Here is a 21570-nt window from a genome sequence, read left to right as displayed (position 1 = left end):
CTCTGAATCTCTGAGGGGAGGAGTAAATGAGAAGGTGCATAAGGCAGCAAATTATCATCCCAGGATTGCCTCGGCAGGGCTGGGTGCCACTGATGCCCATTATCTTGTGGACCGCCTCCTAGAGGGTACTGGGGGGAATGTATCTTTAGCTCTATTTTTAATTGCTTTACCTTTTTGTTCAGATATCTACAATTATAAGCTAACTCTTTAAAAAAAAAACACACTTTAAATTTTATTTTTCCTGTGGTGGGGTATACCAAATTAGCATAAAATGGCTTTGAACCATAAGCCTCTCAGCTGTATGCTCAATGCCTTCTCGATTTCATTAAGTTCATTTAGTGGCACATTGCATTCATTTTTTAGACAACAGTGAATGATAAATATAAAGGCAGTGGACCAGTAATTTACTGGGCAAGGCATTGATTTTGTCACTTAAGTAAAAATACTGGTTTTGCATTGTGACGCAAAATGCACAGTGCGTGCGGACTTAGGCAGTTTCGTCTACCCTGGGGTTATTTGTGGTTAGAAGAAAACAGGGTGTGTATCCAACTAAGAATTAAGACTAAGACAGAGATAGCTGGCTGGAAGGCAAGATTGGATATGTACAGAATAAGGAAATTGGCTACGTCGCTTTGAGCTATATATCTTTCTACACTTTGAATATTAAGAACTACATCCTTGAAAAATTTTACAGGTGCCATTTTGATAGGTTCTATTTTGGGCATAAAATAAGGAATTCAACTGATGTTTTACATATGTTGATATGGTTTTTAGTTTTCAAGATAATTATTTAGAAGTTGATTAGCACATTTTCTCAAAGGAAATTAGGGATGAGCAACAAATAAAAATGGAAAATGCTGGAAAAACTCAGATCTGGCAGCATCTGTGGAGAGAGAAATGGAGTTAACCTTTTGAATCTGTATGACTCTTCCTTAGACTCTTCTCTGAAGATTTTTGAAAGAGGTTTGAATTTCATCTTCACAAGAGTTCCTCAGGGTAGTGTTCTAAGCCCAACCATCTCCAGCTGCTTTATCAATGACCTTCCATCTATTATAAGGTCAGAAGTGGGGCTATTTACTGATGACAGCACAATGTTCAGCGCAACTTGTGACTCCTCAGATACTGAAGCAACCTGTGTCCGTTTGTGGCAAGACCTGGACAACATTCAGATTTGGGCAAGTAGCATTTGTGCCACACAAGTGCCAGGCAATGACCATCTCCAACAAGAGGCAACCTAAACATCTCCCCTTGACGTTCAATTGCTGATTCCCCTACTATCAATATCCTGGGGGTTACTACTGACCAGAAACTGAACTGGACTAGTCATATAAATACTGTGGCAACAAGAGCAGGTGAGAAGCTAGGAATTCGGTGATGGGTAATTCGCCTCCTGACTCCCCAAAGCCTGTCCGCCATCTACAAGGCACAAGTCAGGAGTATGATGGAATACTCTCCACTTGCCTGGATGATTGCAGCTCTAACAACAATCAAGAGCTTGACACCATCCAGGACAAAGCAGCCCGCTTGATTGGCACCCCATCCACCACCTTAAACATTCACTCCCTCCACCACCAATCCACAGTGGCAGCAGTGTGTACTACCTACAAGATGCACTGCATCAAACCACCAACGCTCCTTCAGCAGCACCTTCCAAACCTGCAACTTCTGCCACTTATAAGGACAAGGGTCACAGACGCATGGGAATGCTGCCACCTGCAAGTTCCCCTCCAAACTGCACACCATTCTGACTTGGAACTATATCGCTGTTTCTTCATTGTCGCTAGGCCAAAATCCTGGAATTCCCTTCCTAACAGCACTATGGGTGTGTCTACACCACATGGACTGCAGCAGTCCAAGAAGGCAGCTCACCACCACCTTCTCAAGGGCAATTAGGAAAGGCCAATAAATGCTGGCCCAGCCAGCGAAGCCCACATCCCTTGAAAATTTAAAGAAATCAACTCAAGTTTTGCATCTCAGGTGGTGCATTCATTCCACGATGTACAAGTTTCTTTACATCTTTGTACTTTTTTTTGTCAGCCCCAGGAATGTTTGCAGGGTCTAGACAGAAAAGACAGCACTAGCCTTGGTGTCTGGATACTCCATGAGAAAAAATTAATTTATTGACCTACTGGATCTGAGCATCAGTTTGCACATTTAGACAAAACATATTGGCTCAGGTTAAAATTTTTTTTTTTTAAAAAACATCATTCTTGGATTTTGGGGCTTGCTGTTAAGTCTGGCATTTATTCCTCATCACTAGTTGTTCTTGAGAAATTGGTTGTGGGTTGCCTTGTTGCACTGCAGTAGCCTGTATCATGAAGGTGTTCCTGTTAGTTCGGGAGTTCCAGGATTTTGACCCAGTGACACTGCAGGATCAGCAATATATGTCCGAATCAGGACAGCAGTACCTGTCACAATCCGACAACACTGCCCTGTCACAATTGCCTGCCACAAGAGTGGCTGCTAGACTTAAAGGACAGTTCTTCATTTAAAGGGAAAAAAGCATCTATAATTCTCATCACTAAAGACTGCATCTGCTCATATAATAAAGTGCAGTATCCCTACTACTCACAGACCAGCAATGTTGTCTTTTCTCCCATCAAAGGAAAGTTTGTGACCATCCTTCTGACTTGCTATGTATTTTTTTGTGTGAGTGTCTGTGCTTCTGCTTGCAGACATAAGATGCCATGACAGAGTTGGTGGGGAAGTGACAGGAATGCCAATCCACAAGCGCCAGTAGCTGTTTTCCCAGATGTGCCTGGATGGTCATCAGAGTCACCCGCCTGTTTCTGCAAGGCCCCCCCATCGAGTGAAATACCGAGACGCTTGTTTGTTGTGATAACAGTGACTTTTTCCTCGCATAATTAGTCACTGGGTATTAGGACGTAGAAATGTTTTTAGAAAGCACATTAAGCTGAGAGCTTTGCCTTGTCTTCACCAACCCTCTCTAGCCATCTTGCCCTTGCCTACAGGTTTATGCCTGCCTGAGTGCCTGCTCAGAATTTGGAGCTTCCTCTCTTTGCAAACTCACGGTCCTCGATTGTGATGATCCTCAACTGGCGGTTTTTTCCAGCATTATTTCAAGCACCAACTTGCTGTCACAACAGTCAAGGCCAATGGCATTGACATTATTTATGTGCAAATGATACAGTAACTTCAGACGAAGTACAAATGCGTGGTTAAATTCAAAAAGTGGAGAAGTTGCTTTTTGAGGAGTTGCTTTAACTTTGTGAAAACGACATCTCCTTGTCTCCGTCATCATTGAAATGCATTGAACAGAGTGATATTTCTTTAATTGAGTGATAGGTAGAAACTGCACTCACCGCAGAAAGTTGACATTTAGGTCTAAGTACCTGTACCTTTTTACTGATTCTAATAAGTGTTAATTAGTGATAATCAACCTTTCTGGCACTGAAAACTGGATTCTAATTTCTTCATGTTTTAATTGTTAGTAATTTTAAAACAATGAAATTAAAAATTAGCATTTTTTAAAATGTTTTCTTTCTGTTTTATTATGCCCTCTCTTAATTCAGTCTTTCCTTCTCTTTCTGTACCTGATTTGGCTAATTTACACTCCCTTCTCAGTCCTTGTGCTGCTGATTTCACAATCCTTCAATCTGATTAAGTAGATGCACAGTCACGTGCCCTGTTCACTCAGGTCTTAGGTTACCTGTTCCCTTGCTGCGACTTTCAGTAACTTGCCATCGAAAAATATAAAAACTGAACAAGCAATGGAAATCCAACAGATGCCCTGCTACAGCCCACTTTGGCCCACTTTGTCTACTGCTACAGTACAGTTGTCATTTTAGCTGCATGGCCAGGAACTCTCAAGACCAGTTGAATGGAAATGGGTGTTTCCTTGTCAGTTGAACTTTTGACACTCGAGTTGGAAATTCAACATTCTACACCTACGGGCCATGCTCAAATATTTCTTCATAGCTTTACACCCAGATCAACAACCTGATATTTTATATTCCTTATTTGTAACTGATAGGCTTCCCAGAAAATAAAGCGAATCAAGTGGTGAAATGAAAAGCTACGGTTGGTGTTTCAGAAATGCAGAAAAAAATACAGCTATTATACCTGTTCACCTGTTGCTGAATAAGTACTGCAACCCTGATGACAAGTTAAAACATGTTGCTGCATCACCAAAGAAGAACCAAATGTTTCTTTGAAATATCAAATTTCATTTGAAACCAAGTAAAGAGACAACGTAACATTGAGGCAATCTTTTAGTGCAATGTTAAGCTTGTCCTACTTGAAAGCCTTTGGGCCACGGAGAAGATGCTCTTTTCATACATTTCTCCAGATATTGGATATATATTTCGAGGATCAAGAGAAAGAAAGTGTATTTTTTGAGGTGTTGGAGTGATGATGACAGATTTGAAAGCAAGGGGCCCAGTGCCTGAGAAGATGGAGCCATTTACAGTACCAACTGGTTAAAAACAGAAGCTGGGTCATCAGAAGTTGAAAGGAACCAGATAAAGCTTTCATTTATCCGTAATCAAAGTGCTGCAGATGCCGCAGATCTGAAATTAAGAACTGAAGAAAAACAAAACAGCCGACAATACTAAGCAGGGTAGGTAATATCTGTGGGGAGAGAGAAGCAAGGTCAACAGGCAGAATTTTAGAAGCCAGCCGGAGGGCGGGGGGAGGCAGCAGGGTCAGGTAGCCCTGGAATTTCCCAACACCAGCCAGTGTGCCAGTTTGATGGCATCTTCCCATTACCTGGCCATGTTTAAGCTTGTGGGGTGCGACAGCTATCTGCACGCAGTTGGCTTGTAGCTTGCTAACATAAAGGTCTATTAAGGACAATGATCAGAGATTGACTGGAATTTCTGGCAGCAGACTGGGGAACCAGCACTTCAGGATTAATGTGAGCACCCCCACTCCCCTCCCCACACAGCTGGCATACCTACATGGCTGTAGCTGCAGCCACAGGATGCCAAGTAGAGGGATTTCCCCTCAAAAATGGTGGTCTGGCAGTTGTAGCCATTTCTTTTTTCAGTTTGTCAAAAGCGCTGCGATGGCCCCTCCCAAGATTCAAGCACAGCACACCCTGAATCTTTATTATTTACATATGGGATGGTGCAAGAGGCTTTAAAATTTTTTTGTAGGGCTTGGGCTGAAACAGTTGAGAACCACGGGATTAGGCAAAATTGACAGCAGCTGAAGACTACCCATTGTTTCGTGTAGATAAATTCTGTAGACTGCCTCCAAGCCAACCAGCCCACTGCTGAGCTCATCGTTTTATAACCAGTTTGGCAACAAGCTTATGACAGAGTTTTTGGGTTATTAACCAACGTTGTGATCTTTGGTGCCAGAAAGGTCCTTAAAATTAAACTTTCACGGTATTCATCTAAAAAGCCTTGCACCTCAATTATCTTTGTGGAGACTGTTTTAATGGAAACCCTAACCTTAACCATTACATAGTTAGATCCAATGTAGTTTCATAGTAGTTTGTAAGGATAAATCAAAGAATAAGTAAGCTGCTAGCAATCTTGACAACATGTATAGTATTCACAACTGTCCTTAACCATGAGGTGAATTTTATGTTCACAAATTGTATACACTGCCTCCCCCGCGCTTGTGTAAAATCCAGCATGGCGACCTCGGGCTGCCAACCCACTGTCATTATGCCAGTATCCAATAATACAGAAGTCAGGTGGGTGCCAAGATCAGCAAACAAAGGAGAGGTGAGTCCAGCAATGATGGTCTCATAGACTGAATTGAATGCTGAGGTAAATCTTCACATTATTGGAGACTCGCGCGTCTCTCTGTCATTGCACCAGCACCTGCAGCAAGTAACTCACCTCCTGTCTCCGCAAAGCCTGTCCACCATCTACAAGGCACTAGTCAGGAATGTGATGGAATACTCTCCAATTGCCTGGATGAGTGCAGCTCCAACAACACAAGAAGTTTGACACCAACCAAGACAAAACAGCCTACTTGATTGGCACCTCATCCACAAATATTCACTTCCTCCACCACCAACGCACAGTGGCAGCAGTGTGTACCATTTACAAGATGCACTGCAGGAACTCACCAAGACTCCTTACTCGGCACCTTCCAAACCCACGACCGCTACCATCTAGAAGGACAAGGGCAGCAGACAGATGGGAACACTACCACCTGGAAGTTTCCCTCCAAGCCACTTACCATCCTGACTTGGAAATATATCGCTGTTCCTTCACTGTTGGTGGGTCAAAGTCCTGGAACTCCTCCTCTAACAGCACTGTGGGTGTACCTACACCATATGGACTGCAGCAGTTCAAGAAAGCAGTTCACCACCACCACCACCTCCTAAGGGCAATTAGGAATGGGCAATAATGCTGGCCTAGCCAATGACGCTTACATCCTATGAATGAATTTTAAAAAAATTAATTGTTGGAACTTTGTCCATAGAAATAAGCATTTGTTACAATCACATGTATATCATACTCCACAATAGAAATGCTTTGTGACATGTAAATATTAATAATCAGACCAGACAATGCTGAAAATGCTCCATTTGTGTGGCAGCATCTGTGGAGAGAGAAACACTTAACGTTTCTGCTTGACCTTTTTTCAGAACTGGAAGAAGTTAGGGTTGCAACAGGTTTTAAGCAAGTAAAGTGGCATGGAATGTTGCTGGGTGGGCATGGATGGGGGCAGGGGAAAGAACCGAAGAGAAGGCTGTGTTAGGATGGAAGGCAAGAGAGATTAAGTAACAAAAGAGATGATGGTGTTAGGCAAAATGAGATGATAATGGGACAAATAAAGAAGCAAAAGATATGTCTAGAGGTGGTATAAATGGCAAAGACAAAAATATCATTACCAGTTGTCTGAAAAACAATGGGGGCAGGGCTTTTGATCTAAGCATCTTTGGAAGAGTGTAGGAAGCCATGGACAGTGACGTCAGAGTGGGAGTGAAGTGGAGAATTAACACAATGGGCAATGAGAAGCTTGGGGTCACGCTTGTGGACTGAACAGAGGTATTCCACAAAGCAATCACTCGATCTGTGCTTAGTCTCCCCAAATGTAAAGGAGATGGCATCGTAATTAGCGAATACATTATAATAAATTGACGAAGTGCAAGAAAATCGATATTTCACCTGGAAGGAGTGTTTGGGGCCTTGAACATTGAGAGAGGAGGAGGCCTTATCTTCAGCCTCGTAGCCCTCCAACCCCACACAGCCTGTTCTATCTACTTCCTAAGACTCAAATTCAGGATTGCCCTGGTAAACCCATCATTTCTGCTTGTTAGTGCTGAAAGAACTGATTTCTTCTTTACTTGGCTCTGGTTGTCTTGCCTTGTCCAGTCCCTTTCCATCTACATCTGCAACTCTTTTGGCACCCTATATCATTTCAGCAATTTCCAGTTTCCTGACCTTTTTATTATGGATTTGTAGTCTTTCAAGATCTTGGGCTTAGGCTGAAATGTGGCTCCAATGCTATTTGCCACTAAAGTGCCAGACAATGACCATCTCCACAAGAGACAATCTAACCATCTCCCATTGAAATTCAACTACATTACCATCACTGAATCCCCTACCATCAACATCCTGAGTGTGACCATTAACCAGAAACTGAACTGGACCAGCCACACAAATATTGTGGCTACAAGAACAGGTCAGAGGCTGGGAATTCTGTGACAATTAATGCAACTCCTGATTCCCCAAAGCCAGTCCGCCATCTACAAGGCATAATTCAGGAATATGATGGAATACTGTGCACTTCCCTGGATGAGTGCAGTTCTAACAGCACTTGAGAAGCTGGACATCATCTAAGACAGCTCAGCCTGCTTGATCGGCACCCCATCCATCTTAAACATTTACTCCTTCCACCCTTCGGTCACAGTAGCAGCAGAGAAGGACAAGGGCAGCTGATCCATGGGGATATCACACCTGCAAGATCCTGTCTAAGTCACATACCATCCTGACCTAGAACTGTAATGGCGTTTCTTGACTATTGCTGAATTAAATTCCTGGAACTGCCTCCTTAACACCACTTTGGTGTGCATACATTACATGAACTGGTGGCTCACCACCACCACTTCAAGGGAAATTAGCAATGGGAATTAAAATGGTTTTGTTATGGGAACCCATATTAGCTATGCCTGCCTTTTCATGGGAGATGTGGAGCATTCTTTGTTCCAGTCCACTCTAGTCTCCTCCCTCACTTTTTTTGGGTACATTGATGACTATATTGGTGTCGCTTCCCCTTTCTCCGTGAACTGGGAAATTTCATCAACTTTGTTTCAAATTCCCACCCTTTCAGCACCATTACTTGGTCTACCTCTGACTCTTCCATTCTCCTCTTTGTCTCCATTTTTAGGGATAGATTATCAACTAACATTCATCATAAGCTCACTGACTCCCACAGCTGCTTTGACTATATTTATTCCCAGTTTCTCCATCTTGTGGCCTGTATTCTGACAATACCACATCCCATGTCAGTCTTTCTGATATATCTTCCTTTCTCCTCAACTGAAGATTCCTCCGATTCTGGTTGACAAGGCCCATGACCGGGTCCATTCTGTTTCTCACACTTTTCTGGTCAAACAGATTGACACATCTTCCCCCCTCCCCTCCCCTTTCAGCATTCTGAAGGGACCATTCCCTCTGTGACCCTCTGATTCACTCCTCAGTAAACCCCAGACTCCCTCCCATTCCCATGCAAGCTGTTATGACCCAGCAGATAGTAAAATTGAGTTATTTAAAAATCCCAGAGGGAAACTTTAAACAACTGTAATAACCTATATTTTTAAGTGGTATGTTTGAGATGCAACTCTAAATTCGGGAATCAGACCACCAGCTCTCGAGAGGTTTTATGTCAAAATACATGAGACATTTATTAATTTACACAAGTTAAATATGTACACATGGATACAAATTACTACTATCATGACTTTTACCAAATTCCCAAACTGATCTCCATTAAGGCAACAGAACCCATAGGTTTAACCAGACACCAGGCAAAGCATTTTCACCGTACAAATTCAAAATGAGGTTTTTACTTTGGTTCCTGTGGAGATAGTTGGAGGCTTACAGCTGCTTTGATCTTACTTTGCCTCTGCCCTGCACACACAAAACTGCCATCGATTATATCCAGCACATCTCATTGAATGTATTACATTCTCATTATATCGCCAGCCTTTTTGAATTCCACCTCTTCTAACAATAAAACCTCTTTCATAGTACCAATTTTATTAGTAATATAAACATATTGCTTGGTCTCTGCAAGCTAAGTGCCAGATTTCACCCCCCTTCATGAATGGTCTATTCAAAAAATGCAAATACATTCTACCTCTCTTACATCTCAAAACTAGGACACATCAAAGCACCCAGACTAGCTGGCTTTAATCCAATTAAGACACACCCAGACTAAACCTCTATTTTAAAAGAAAAACATTTCCAGTAATATTATATACATTAATAGCTTCATGACAAAGCACAGGAGATGCATTAACTGCCCTTTTTCACTTCTCTCTCCTCACCATGCAAGATCCCAATCACTCTTTTTAGGTAAAATACCAGTTTTTACTGGTACTTCTGTCAATTTAGTAATCTGTATTCGCTGTGTGGCCTCCTCTGCATTAGGGAGACCAAATGTTGATGGGGTGATTGCTTTGCAGAACATGTCCATTCTGTCAGCAAGCATGATTCTAAGCTTCTGGACAGCTATCATTTTAATTCTCTGCCCACTCCTAGCTGCTTTGTCCTTGGCCTTCTATATCCTTCCAATGGAATTCAATGTAAACTTGAGGAGCAGTACCTCATCTTTCTATTAGCCGTTTTACAGCTATTGTATTCAACATGGAGTTCAACAATTTCCGATCTTAACTTCTGCCTTGCTTTTTTTTTGGACGGCAGCTGTTGGTGATGATGCTGCCTTTCCCATTTATACCTCCTGTTGACCCATCTTTTGATTCCTTGATAATTGGTAATTAGCCATAGTCCACGAGGGGCCAATGGCATCTCTCTCTGTTAGAAAGAGACAAGTGGCTCTATAGCTTGACGGGCACCTCTGCATCAAGTATTTGGGGGGGAGGGGGGCAAGGCAAGGAGGCAAGCTGATATCGGGATTGAACCCATGTCATTGGCATCGTTGAGCACCACACTAACCGAGTTCCCATTTTGTTTCTTTATTTGTCCCAATACCATTTCATTCTGCATAACCCCATCATCTCTTTTATCATTTAATCTCTCCTGCTTTTCAGTTTATCAGACCTTCCCATGTTCTCCCCCGCCCCGACCCCATCCCCCACCCTCACACTACTGCCTTTATACTTGCTTAAAACCTGTCATATCTGTAACTTTTTCCAGTTTTGATGAAAGACCACCAACCTGAAAAGTTAACTTTGATTCTTTCTTCACAGATGTTGCCTAGCCTGCTGAGTATTTCCAGCATTTTCCGTTTTTATTTCAGATTTCCAGCATCTGCTGTATTTTGCTTTTGTATGAATGTTGAAAATTAGCCTGACTTTTGAGAGATTGTTTGAAATTTATGCCAGTGGTTTGACTCATTCTTGAGGTCAGGATCTATGCAGTGAGTTTCTTTAAAAAGGGGATGAAAACTTTGTGCAGAATCAGCTTGAATTCTGTGATATTCAATTATGCATCCTTCTGATAAGATGGTATTATTTCCAAGGTGTGCTGTTTTTCCATATGGTTTTATGTGTATTTTAAAAGAACTATTCACTGGTGGAAAACCTTATTTTTCATTAAAATATAATCTTGTTGCAAGATGTATGTGGTTCCTGGAAGTAATTGTTCCTTAACTATAAAAAACAGGGGTGGTCTATATGTAAAGGCATCATCTAATTCACTTTTTAAAAAATTTCTCTTCTTTAGTTCCTTGGTAATAACAGCAGTATTTGACCGGAATGTTAACTGCCGAAGGGCTGCCTCGGTGAGTATTTAGCATAAACTGTGTTAAAGTGGCATAGATAAATGATATTACCTGCAGTTAATAAAGGGTGACTATGATCTATATTCTCTCATTATATTTCATTTTATTGTATTTTAATACAATCTCATGTTGGTCTACAATGTGGAACATAATTGGCTACATTGTAGTAAGATGACATTGAATAATTTTCAAAGGCTTTATGGACAAAGCTATAATTTGAGTGACATAAAGTCGAAGGCATCTCCCCATTCAGAAAATACACTGTGTCAAATCATATGCCAGTTGGTTTCTGGAGCAGGTCATTTAGAAGAACCTAAGCCCTTTGAAATAATTTTAAAGCTAAGTAATGTTATAGAAAACAACTGATTATGGCTGACTTCTAATCCGATCTAATGGTATGTTCATTGTAGAGGTTCTAAGCAGATCTCCCCGCCCAATTCACATGTTTCAAACTGGCTTATCTTCCCTTATGTAGTGTAAGCTCAGCTGTTCTACAAGAAACAGACTTCAGTTACTTCAAATGGGTTAGTTAACACAGCACCCAAGAAAATTTCATATGGACACATCTTTTACAAATTAGAGCAACTTTGCCACACAATACTGTCACGTGACTTATTGTGGCATTCTATAACTGCCTAATAAAAGAGGAGTGGAGAATGTACTGTTAAGTAGAAAGCAAAAGGTTTGTTTGAGCCTTTCCAAATGTTATTTCTGTACTATAGCAAATATTTAGTCGCCTTGCTTGTCGAATTCAATAAAACTCCTGAAATATAGGTTTCATTTTGTACTCTTTTTCTTCTGGTACAATATTGCTGATCAAGTTTATCTTGTTAATCCACTGGTGCCTGTTGTAGTTTCAGCTGCACCTTAATGAAACTCATTTCCTAATTCATGATTCTTTCTTCTGATTGCCCAGGTTGCTTTAGCTAATTCTTGAGAAAGCATGAATCATAGCCAAATTGAGCACCTGTTCCACTTTTAAATTATTACAAATATATGTGTATCTGTCTGCACGAGTTTAATTATACATCATGCAATAGGTGTTGCAATTTATTTTATCAAATGTCCTGGTTCTCAGTTTCAATGCTTCTACCCCTATGGGGATTCCTGGATATAATAGGATTTTGACTCCAAATACAGGAAAATATGAAACTGTGCAATTTATCACCCTGTTGATTATATATTAAAAATGGGCTGATTTTACATGGGAGGGAAGGCTGTGCCAGTTTTACCTCCCTGTGGCATTCCAAAACTCTGCCTGCAAGAGCAGGATTCAGTAGATGATTATGAAGGTAGGAAACCAACAGATAGGCAGACATTTTGAGTGAACACGAGGAACACTGAATGTAACAATGATGGAGTAGAGGAAGTGAGAGAACCAAGGAGGAAATGGTAGAAGAGGAAGAAAGGTAAATAAAAGGGAAGAAAATATAATAAGTTTTACAGACAAGCTCAAATAAATGCCAATGCTGTGTACAGCTGAATGAAATATGAACAAATATGAAACAACTTTATTCCTCCTTATTTTCTCTGTGCTTTGATAAGCATAAGGACAATATGTGGAGAATAATACCAAATGGAAATGCAAGGCAAAAGCTTGCTCTGCAGGAGAAGGCAAATAGGGGTACACTTACTCATGAGCCTGAATTATAGCTAACTTGGTTTAGACCATTAATATTCTAGAAACTTCTGAATGGAATTAGACTAATCTTAGGTGTGTTTATAAGTTTGAATGTTTTGCTTGCCAACTCAGTGTGAACTGCTTTACATTTTTAATTCTTCACGTCAGCTATTTAATATAGGCCAATAAGAAAGGAGATACTTAATATGACACTACACTGATGTTTTCTGAAAACATAGTTTCCCATGTTTTTCAAGCAAAATTTAAATACTATAAGTTTTATACTGTCACAAGATTAGCACATGGAAATGGAAGATGCGCGTGGTAGAGCAGCCCAGACCAGCCTTCTGTTTGAGGGCTTCTAAAGTTGCAAAAATGGTGCATTAGTGTTTATTTTCTGTGAACTACACCATGGTGTCATTCTCTTCAATCAGGATTGCCGCATATCCAGAAGTAATGCACCCAGATTTCAGCCAGAGCTCATCATTGCTGTCACTGCTTGTGCCAGCCCTATGATAAATGGTAACTGCAGGCTACCTTACAACAGATAGCACAGAACAGCATCTGCATCTCTGTTAACCCAGGCCTTGTGAAGACAGTTGCCCATGCTCTTTGATAAGTAGGTTTGCTAGGGCCTGAACAAGTGAGTGGTTGCAATTTGAAGAGTGCAGCACAAGCAGCAGTTACTCTTGTTGGTATGTTTTATTCCATGAAATGCTATTAAAAGCATGATTGTTTCTGAGAAAGCATCCAACATTATGGTTAGTTTAGAATTCACATATTTCAACAGCAGAGCTGCTACCCTATAGCTTCCTTAGGAATAGGAAACTCCAACAGCATTAAGAATCTGTCAAAGAGAGATATTTCCCCCTCCACCTCCCTCTGCAGATGCAGTACCGATAAATGGGCATAGAGAACCCATAGATGTCTGACCTACCTGGCATCCCTCCATACGTTCTCCTATTCCAGACAAGTTAGATGGTACAGGTGAGGAAAGCCTAGGCAATCTGAAATTTATTGCAGCTTCTGTTTGTGATGAAAAGATTTGCTCATTTGTTCTCCCCAAGTCTATTGATTGGACTAGTTTATATGCAAGATTCTTCAACTTGATAGACTTATTGTTGTTCAGTATGTTATCTTGAAATAATGTATAATTCTGTTTGTAAAGTGCTGATGTGTATATTTCCAGTATTAATCTAATGTCCATTCTGACTTATTTGATGCATTGTTTTTCTAATACTTTTTATGGTAGGCTGCTTTCCAGGAGAACGTTGGAAGACAGGTATGTTTTCAAATATGCCATATATATTTAAATATTGTAAACAGTCGGTAAATGTGTTAGATGTATTTCAAGGTATAAAGTAAGATTTTTGAGGAGATTGGAGCTCCATTTGTACCTAAGGATTTGTCAAATTAGAAACTTAGAAATGATGGATCTAAAATTCCTTGGAAGGCTCTGCTGGAAAATAGCCAATGCTGAAGACTCAGTTATGCCATGTCTCTGTGATCATCCCTTACTAAACAAACGATGTGGGCTACAGCCATGACATGGACTGCCTGTTTGCTCCATGATGCTCAATTGGGCTTCAGTGTATCTTTGTCGACCAGTGCCTCAAGTGAGTTTAGGGATACCGACCTCCTTATTGGTGAATGATGACTCCACTGGTGGGGTCCTGGCCAGAGTTCTGACGAGAGGTCATTGACCTGAAATATTTGCTCCATTTCTCTTTTCACATGTTGCCTGACCTGCTGAGTATTTCCAGCATTTTTTTGTTTTTATTTCAATTTCCAGCACCTGCAATATTTTACTTTTGTATTAAGGTTTTGTGTTTGTTTAACTTCCTCATGAAACTTCTACTGCTGTCTCATTTCAAAGGGTTGAGGTCTAATAAGTGAATGATATTTTCATTTATGTAGAGGTTGAACTTGAACAGTGGTCAATTGATAGCACAGATCCATCATATTTCAGTTTTCATGTTCACCTGGTGTCCCTGAACCCATCAATCTTTTAATATCCTTTCACTGTCTACAGTACCATTTCTATCACTACTTCGTAGCCTCTTACCCTTTCTTCTCTGAATATGTTTTGTGACTAAGGATTTGAAAATCCCAGATCTCTTGGAGAGGGGTAAAACACTCCAGAAGGAAAAAAACGATGGTAATATATGTTTGGTAATCTAAGCTGCATTTATTTGGAGGTATTACACATTGAGATTACACTCAGTTTGTTTTCCATTCCCTTGAAAAAGAGCTATGCTATGTGTGCCTGTGTTTTCATACTGCAGTTCATGGTAATAAATAGATTGGTTTGCAGTAGTGAAATTAAAATAAAACTAATTTCAAAGAGTACTGTATATTTCTTTGAAAAATTTTATAAAAGGTATTATAACTGTTAACCTGCATCTTTTATTGAATTTCAGATCATTTCCTGAATGAAACAGGGTAATTGTTTTTAGTAACATCTTTTGCAGGGTACATTTCCACATGGAATTGAGATACTCACCGCAGCTGACTATTTTGCTGTTGGAAATCGGACCAAATGTTTTCTGAATATTAGGTAACTCCTCAAGGCTTATGAACTTCCTACTTTGTACTGCCAGTAATATATAGAATTTTGACAACAGTACATATTAAACACAGGGGAATTCTTAATTAGGATTTAGAATTCCCCTTCTTGCTGAATGTAGTAAATAATGAATAGATAAAAAAAAACTGTTTCCAATGGCAGACAGTTTGATAATCAGAGGACATAGATTTAAGATGATTGGCAAAAGTACCAAAGGCAACATGATGAATTGTTTTTACACAATGAATAGTTATTTGGAATACACTGCCTGATGGGAAAGTCGACACAGATTCAGTAGTAACCTTCAAAAGGGGAATTGGATAAATACTAGAAAGAGAAAAAGATTTCATAAATATCAAGGAAAAGCGGGGGAGTGGGGCGAACTGAGGTTGTCTTTTGAAAGAGCCAACATAGATCTGGTGATCAAATGGCCTCCTACTGTGCTACACTATTCTATGATGAGCTTTGGTTCTGTATCTGCTGATAGCACCCAGTATCTTCCCTAAATGGCCGACCTTCATGTGCATTGAGAATTGGCAGATTATTTGTGTGGGGGACATCTCACTGCAGTCAGTTTTGTCTGTGTACACAGCCCATGTGCAGGAGATATTAAATTGTGATTTATTTTTCCTCTATAACCCAAGGAACTGCTTTGCATTCCATCAGCTGTACTTTTATATACCACTTGTAGTCCCCACTCTTCCAGCTGAGACCAACTAACTCAGCATATGCAGTGAAGGACTGCTACTTGTATTTTTATTATTATTGTCATGCTTGAATTGAATTGAATTGAATTGCAGTGTTCATCAATGCTGAGAAATGGAACACTTCGACCTTGTGGTGTCCATTATTTGCATCAGGTCCTGTCAGTTAAATTATAAGAGAATCGGATACAGGACAAAGCATTGAGTGAGAACAGTCTTTTGAATTTCATGCATGCCTCCTGTGTTAGTGTTCAGTATGAAGAATGGTCAGCAGATTGAGGCACTGGAAGACTTAATATCTATGGAGTGGCATCCCTTAGAGAGGAAGGGATAAAAAGGGTGTGGGATTATAAAAAAAAGAAATACTTTATTGCACTGCATCTGAACAAAGTATATTGACTTAACTTGTAGACTGCATAACTTGAAAAATGGTAGAATTCAACACCATTTCTTTTTAACCTGATTTTTGCTAAGCCGATTTGCCAATGTACATTAAATATTTATAATAAGCATAGCAGTGGGAGATATGCAAGAATTCAAAAGCTGCCTCTGTAAACATTGATGAAATGGCTAAGAACTCTGGTGTTGACATTAAGCTGGATTCATTTACACAGGAGCCATGCCATTGATTATTAGATGCCATTTGATGCAGGAGTGTCTTCTTAAGCATACAGTAAAAATGAGCCTGCTGTTGAATAAATGTAGGAGAAAAAAAATCCAAATCCCTGACCTCTTATGATTCTTTGAACTGAACTGAACTGAAATGCTGAAGTTTTGAAGAAAGATTCAAGTTTCTTGTCCCCTGTTGTTTTGCATGGTTTTAACTGATTTACTCTCATTATTTGAAATGTAGATGTTCATTGAAAATGTTTATGGGAGTGGAAGTCATCTTGCAACCTGTTCAGTAATAACAGGGTGGCTGTTTAAATGCCAGACACATCCAGGATATATGTTAGTATATAGAGCTAACCAAAGATATCATTGTTTGTGCTGCAACTAATGAATAGTGTCATGCACTTTGAGGTCAACCTTGTCCACTGTACCACATATGCCTGACTGACTGTTTCACATCATAACTAATCAGAAAATTGCTTTGGATAAGGTCCTATTGCATAACAGCTGCAAACATATGCAGTAACTGCCTTAAAAAAAGGGCTGATTACCAGACTAGTTTTTTTTAAATGCTGAACACTTTAAAACATTAATTAGCAGCTTGCAATATTTTGACTTATCCAAATCAATGGTGTCAGTGGTGTCATTGTGGTAACATTTCTGCACACTAGGCACTGAATATTATGGGATCTACAGGAGTGGGATCAGAAACGGGATAAAAGAATTGGGAGGGTGGGTGGGGGCTGAAGTTACTGTCGCCTGCTGCTGCCATGAGGTGGGGAATGTGGAGGACAGCCCCCTCTCCTTTCACCCAGAGGCCAATTATGCCATCTAAATGACCATTTAATGGCCTCTTACTGCTACCGTTGGCATTTTTCCAGCAGCTGGGCACTCCACCATGTAGGGTGACCACCTGGTGGCCTCCCTGCAGCCTCAGGAAGTAAGGGGGGTTTGGGGTGTGGGAGGGAGGTGTGCTAATTGGGCACTCAGTCCCATGGAGGAGCCTCTCAGCGACAATGGCTGCCCCCAAGGCAACAGTCCCACTTTCACCAACCACCCCCTTCACCTGACCAGCACTCGTGACCCTGACACCACTCACTTTGTTCTGAGGGAGGGGTCCATTGCTGCATATCTCAGCTGGGTGTGGTCCTAGCAGTCGCCACCGTTCTGGTGACACTGTTGAGACTGAAGATCTGGTGACTTGTTGATTGGCTAACAGCTCTTGGAGGCTGGCTGTCATTCCTTAAGGAAATGGGAGCCCCGACAGCAGCTCATTTGCTGTAAGGTGAGCCTGAAATCTGCTCTCCACGCCCCCCCCCCCCCCACCCCTCTCTCTCCAAATAGTCGAGGGGGGAGGTTTCCCCTGGCTTTTTGACCTGTTGTTGGAACCACCTCAACCCCGACAAAATCCAGCTCTTAAAAGTGCAGAATATGGCAGCAGATTCATTAATCTGGGCTAGTTTATACCCTTGTATTTGGCTTTGCAGTGGAAACAGCATGGATCCATTTTCAACAGGTACACTTACTTACAAACAGATTTGTTTATTGATCACTTTCAGAATAGGGGATATACAGACCTCCTTCAGGATTCATGTATCCATGTTCAAAAATTTCAGCTCTGCTGCTCATGTTATTGCCACTTCAAGTACTACTCGGCTATCAATCTGACCTTCGTTGACCTAGATTGGTTCCCTGTTCCCCTGTGATCCAAATTAAAATTCTTACCCTTATGTTAAAACCCTATCATAGCCTTGCATCTCCTGGCTGTGTAATTTCTTCCAACATTAGACTCCCTGTTCCTTTGACTCTTGCCTCTTGTGCATCACTTTGTCCTTTCCCCACCATGGATGGCTGTGCTTCTGTCTGTCCGTGTTCCACTGTCTGGAATTTCCTTCCTAATTTTTTTTTGCCTCCACGCCCTTTAAGACAATCCTTTTTGGTCACCACTCCTAATCTCTTCTTTGGCTCATCTGTTTTCTACAGAGCTCTGAAAGATGTGAGGCATTATTTCAGTTAAAGGTACTAGATAAATGAAAGACATTGTTGAAGCAAAATGTTCCTTTATGAATTGCTTATATTTATTGTTATCTAAGGAGTTCTACGAAGGATTTGGCCATGGGATCAGTGTTAATTTGAATAACAAATAATAAGACAAGGACCATTACTGTCGGATGTCATTCTCTCCTGAACAGCCAGAAGGTGATATTTTTTGTGTGGGAAGCACTGCCTAAAACTTGGCATCTTCTGCTTTCTCCCCGCTTCCTGATACATGGTCCTTATTTTACCCACTTTGAAAAGTTGCATAAACATTACCAGTATTCAAACCCAAGTTCCAAACAGGCAGTCTGTTTGTAAATCCAACATTCAATTTTAACTGAGCCATCCAGCCTTCTTCAATTGTTTGAGCTGCCCTATAAGGAGAGTACCACGTGCCTTGCAAGTTCACATTAAGCAGACCATTGAATGGCAAAAATGTTCAGTGATTTTTTTGCATTTGTTGATGAATCAGGTAGGCATTTGAAACGGAAGATGTAATAGATTCAAAAAGGCGATGGATAAATATTAAACAGAGCCGTTGAAAGTTATCAGAGATAAAGTAGGATAAGGAAGCCTGAGTCAGTTACGACCAGTCCCATGAATAAAGATGATCACTTCTGGCCTTGTCTATGCCTATATTCTTAAACTGACCTCTCTGCTTTAGGCTTTAAGTATGACCAGTGGTGCACATTGGGTAACCATTGTTTCTTAGAACGTGGCTAATTGCCTGAGGGAGTTGGTGAGAAATTTACCAGACTTTTCTCTAAAATTGGTCAAAGTTTCTTCCCAACCCTGCTCCCTCCCCCTTTTATTGTTCACCCAAGAGTTAGCATTAGTAGGAGTTGGAGAGAGCTGTCCATAAGGCTGCACCCTCTCGTGGTTAAGCTGAGCATGCTTGGGCCTTAAAGTTACCTCTCACCTTTCCATTCACATACTCAGTGATTTATCACTCCTATGGTAGATTAAAAATTGAAAGTAGGCTAATCAAATTGTTCAGCTCAAGCTGCAGCCTTGCATTTATAATTATGGAAGTGATTATGAATTTATACAAACCAAAACAAGGATTGCTCAATTTATTTTCTGCCTCTAAGTCAGCTTGTTGAGGAAGTTGGGTTTCAAATAGGAACATATGAATTAGGAGCAGGAGTAGACCATTCGGCTCCTCGAGTCTGCTCCGCCATTCAATAAGATCACAGCTGATCTGGTTGTGGCCTCAACTCCACATTCTGCCTACCCCCGCTAACCTTTGACTCTCTTGTTAGTCAAGAATCTCTCTACCTCTGCCTTAAAAATGTTCATTGATTCAGCCTCCATCACTCTCTGGAGAAGAAAGTTCCATAGATTCACGACGCTCTGAGAGAAAAAAATTCTTCTCATCTTCATCTTAAGAATAGAATTTCCCAATGATAAAGTTACAACAGAAAGTCTTGCTGTGTAGCATTCAAAACCTGATAGATGGGTTTAAGGTATAACAATATGTTTATTAAATATTTGTGAAAGATTAGTTTGTTAAAGAACTCATTCCTTAAACCAATAGAATCTTGGTATTTGCACTTGCCTTTTATGGTAAAGTCGATACCTTATAGAATTGGTTATTAAAGTTCATCTTATTAAATGTTGCACACTATGGGCAGGATTTTCCCCCTGTCGGGAGCAAAGTTGAAGGGTGGGCACGCACAGGTGCGCTTCCGATCGGCGCCCCCAATTGTGCCATTTTACGTGGGTGGGCCAATGAAGGCCCATTCAGCGTGACATCCTCACAGAAGCACTATGCGCTCCCTGTGCGGGCGGGGGGAATCCCAAAATCGAGAATGTGCTCTTGCGCGCATGCGCACGAAAGAGCGCACTTATCTCCCTGAGGCTAAGTGCTGCCTCACAGAGATCGGCTCTAAATGTAAAAAAGCTAAAAATAGAATAATAAAACTTACCTAACGTCCCCTCTTGTGACACTGTCACATGAGTTGGGACACGTCCATAATTTTTACAAAAACTTTATTAACATTTTTAAAAACCTACATGAAACCTCATCCGGCCTGTGGATGAGGTTTCATGCTTTTTCTACTTCCCGCCGGGGCTCCTGGCCTGCCCGCCTTAAGGTTGGACGAGCAGGTCCATTAGTTAGTGTACTTACTCTGTCAATGGCCTCAATTGGCCATTGACATGTCGGCGGGTGATTTTGCTGCAACCCTGCCTACCGGAAAATTTAAATGGGGCGTGCTGACGTTGGGAGTTCCGCTTGCCGACAGGAAAATCCTGCCCTATGTAGCAGATAAGAAACATGCAGCTAAGATTTCTGTCTTTGCAACTGGGCCATAATGTTAATATCGTACATGTTTTTGAAGAATATAGCTCCATGTACATATACGCAATCTTCTAAGTCATAGGGTATGTTCTTAAATGCAAGTTTACAGTAGTTTGAATAAAAACTTCCATTTATTTCCAGTATCAGAAAATACATTGATGGGACTGGAGGATATTATTGGCTCGATACCCATGCAAAACATTGTGACATATGTACAAAATTCTGAATATATTTGTAACTGACCACAGAAAACCTCTATGTTACCTTTGGTCTTGTGAATGTTTGCAAAAGTTATAGAAGATACACAGCTGGAAGCCACAATGTGTTGCAACAAGGGAAAATGAAATGAAAAAGCCCAGTATACATGGGTGATGTATTATGAGACTTGAGTTTCAGATAATCTGTAATCTGCTCATAAATCAATATTTATGGCACCATCTTAACATTGTTTTTCATCATTCACATTAAATTCCTTGTGCTTGTTCTGTTGGCAAATGTCAGTAATGTTAACATTTTCTCTGTAAATCTGAAATATTTACACACACTGTAGGAACATCTTTTTAAACTCTCCTCGTAATGCCCTTCCCATGATCTTGTGAATAATCCAGACTATTCTGGCATAACAAAAGTAGATTCCACCTGCATAAAGCAGTAACTGATTCCCTTTATGTCTGTCTCTGTTCTGCAGCATATACATTGTTGGATTCCCTGAGTATACACAACCTTTGATTGATCATCTGATACAAAAGAAATTTAACCACTGGGATTGGTAAGAGAACTTGTTCGAACAATTTATGCATTGAAACATTTTTGGTCAAAGTGTATTGTTAGTGTA

At 40.7% G+C, this 21570-nt stretch overlaps 1 protein-coding gene across 1 annotated transcript in view; it reads left to right on the top strand.

The window, feature by feature from the left end:
* tbcd (tubulin folding cofactor D) overlaps nucleotides 1–21570 on the top strand; it is a 268520-nt gene that overhangs the window by 143025 nt on the left and 103925 nt on the right. The window contains exons 15-18 of the mRNA XM_041216683.1: nucleotides 10836–10893; nucleotides 13767–13796; nucleotides 14986–15071; nucleotides 21424–21504. Of these exons, the coding sequence (XP_041072617.1) occupies nucleotides 10836–10893; nucleotides 13767–13796; nucleotides 14986–15071; nucleotides 21424–21504 (255 nt within the window). The remainder of the gene's footprint in view (nucleotides 1–10835; nucleotides 10894–13766; nucleotides 13797–14985; nucleotides 15072–21423; nucleotides 21505–21570) is intronic.

Source organism: Carcharodon carcharias, chromosome 22, assembly GCF_017639515.1.
Source record: "Carcharodon carcharias isolate sCarCar2 chromosome 22, sCarCar2.pri, whole genome shotgun sequence".
Classification (NCBI taxonomy): domain Eukaryota; kingdom Metazoa; phylum Chordata; class Chondrichthyes; order Lamniformes; family Lamnidae; genus Carcharodon; species Carcharodon carcharias.
This window is presented reverse-complemented; position numbering and strand designations above follow the sequence as displayed.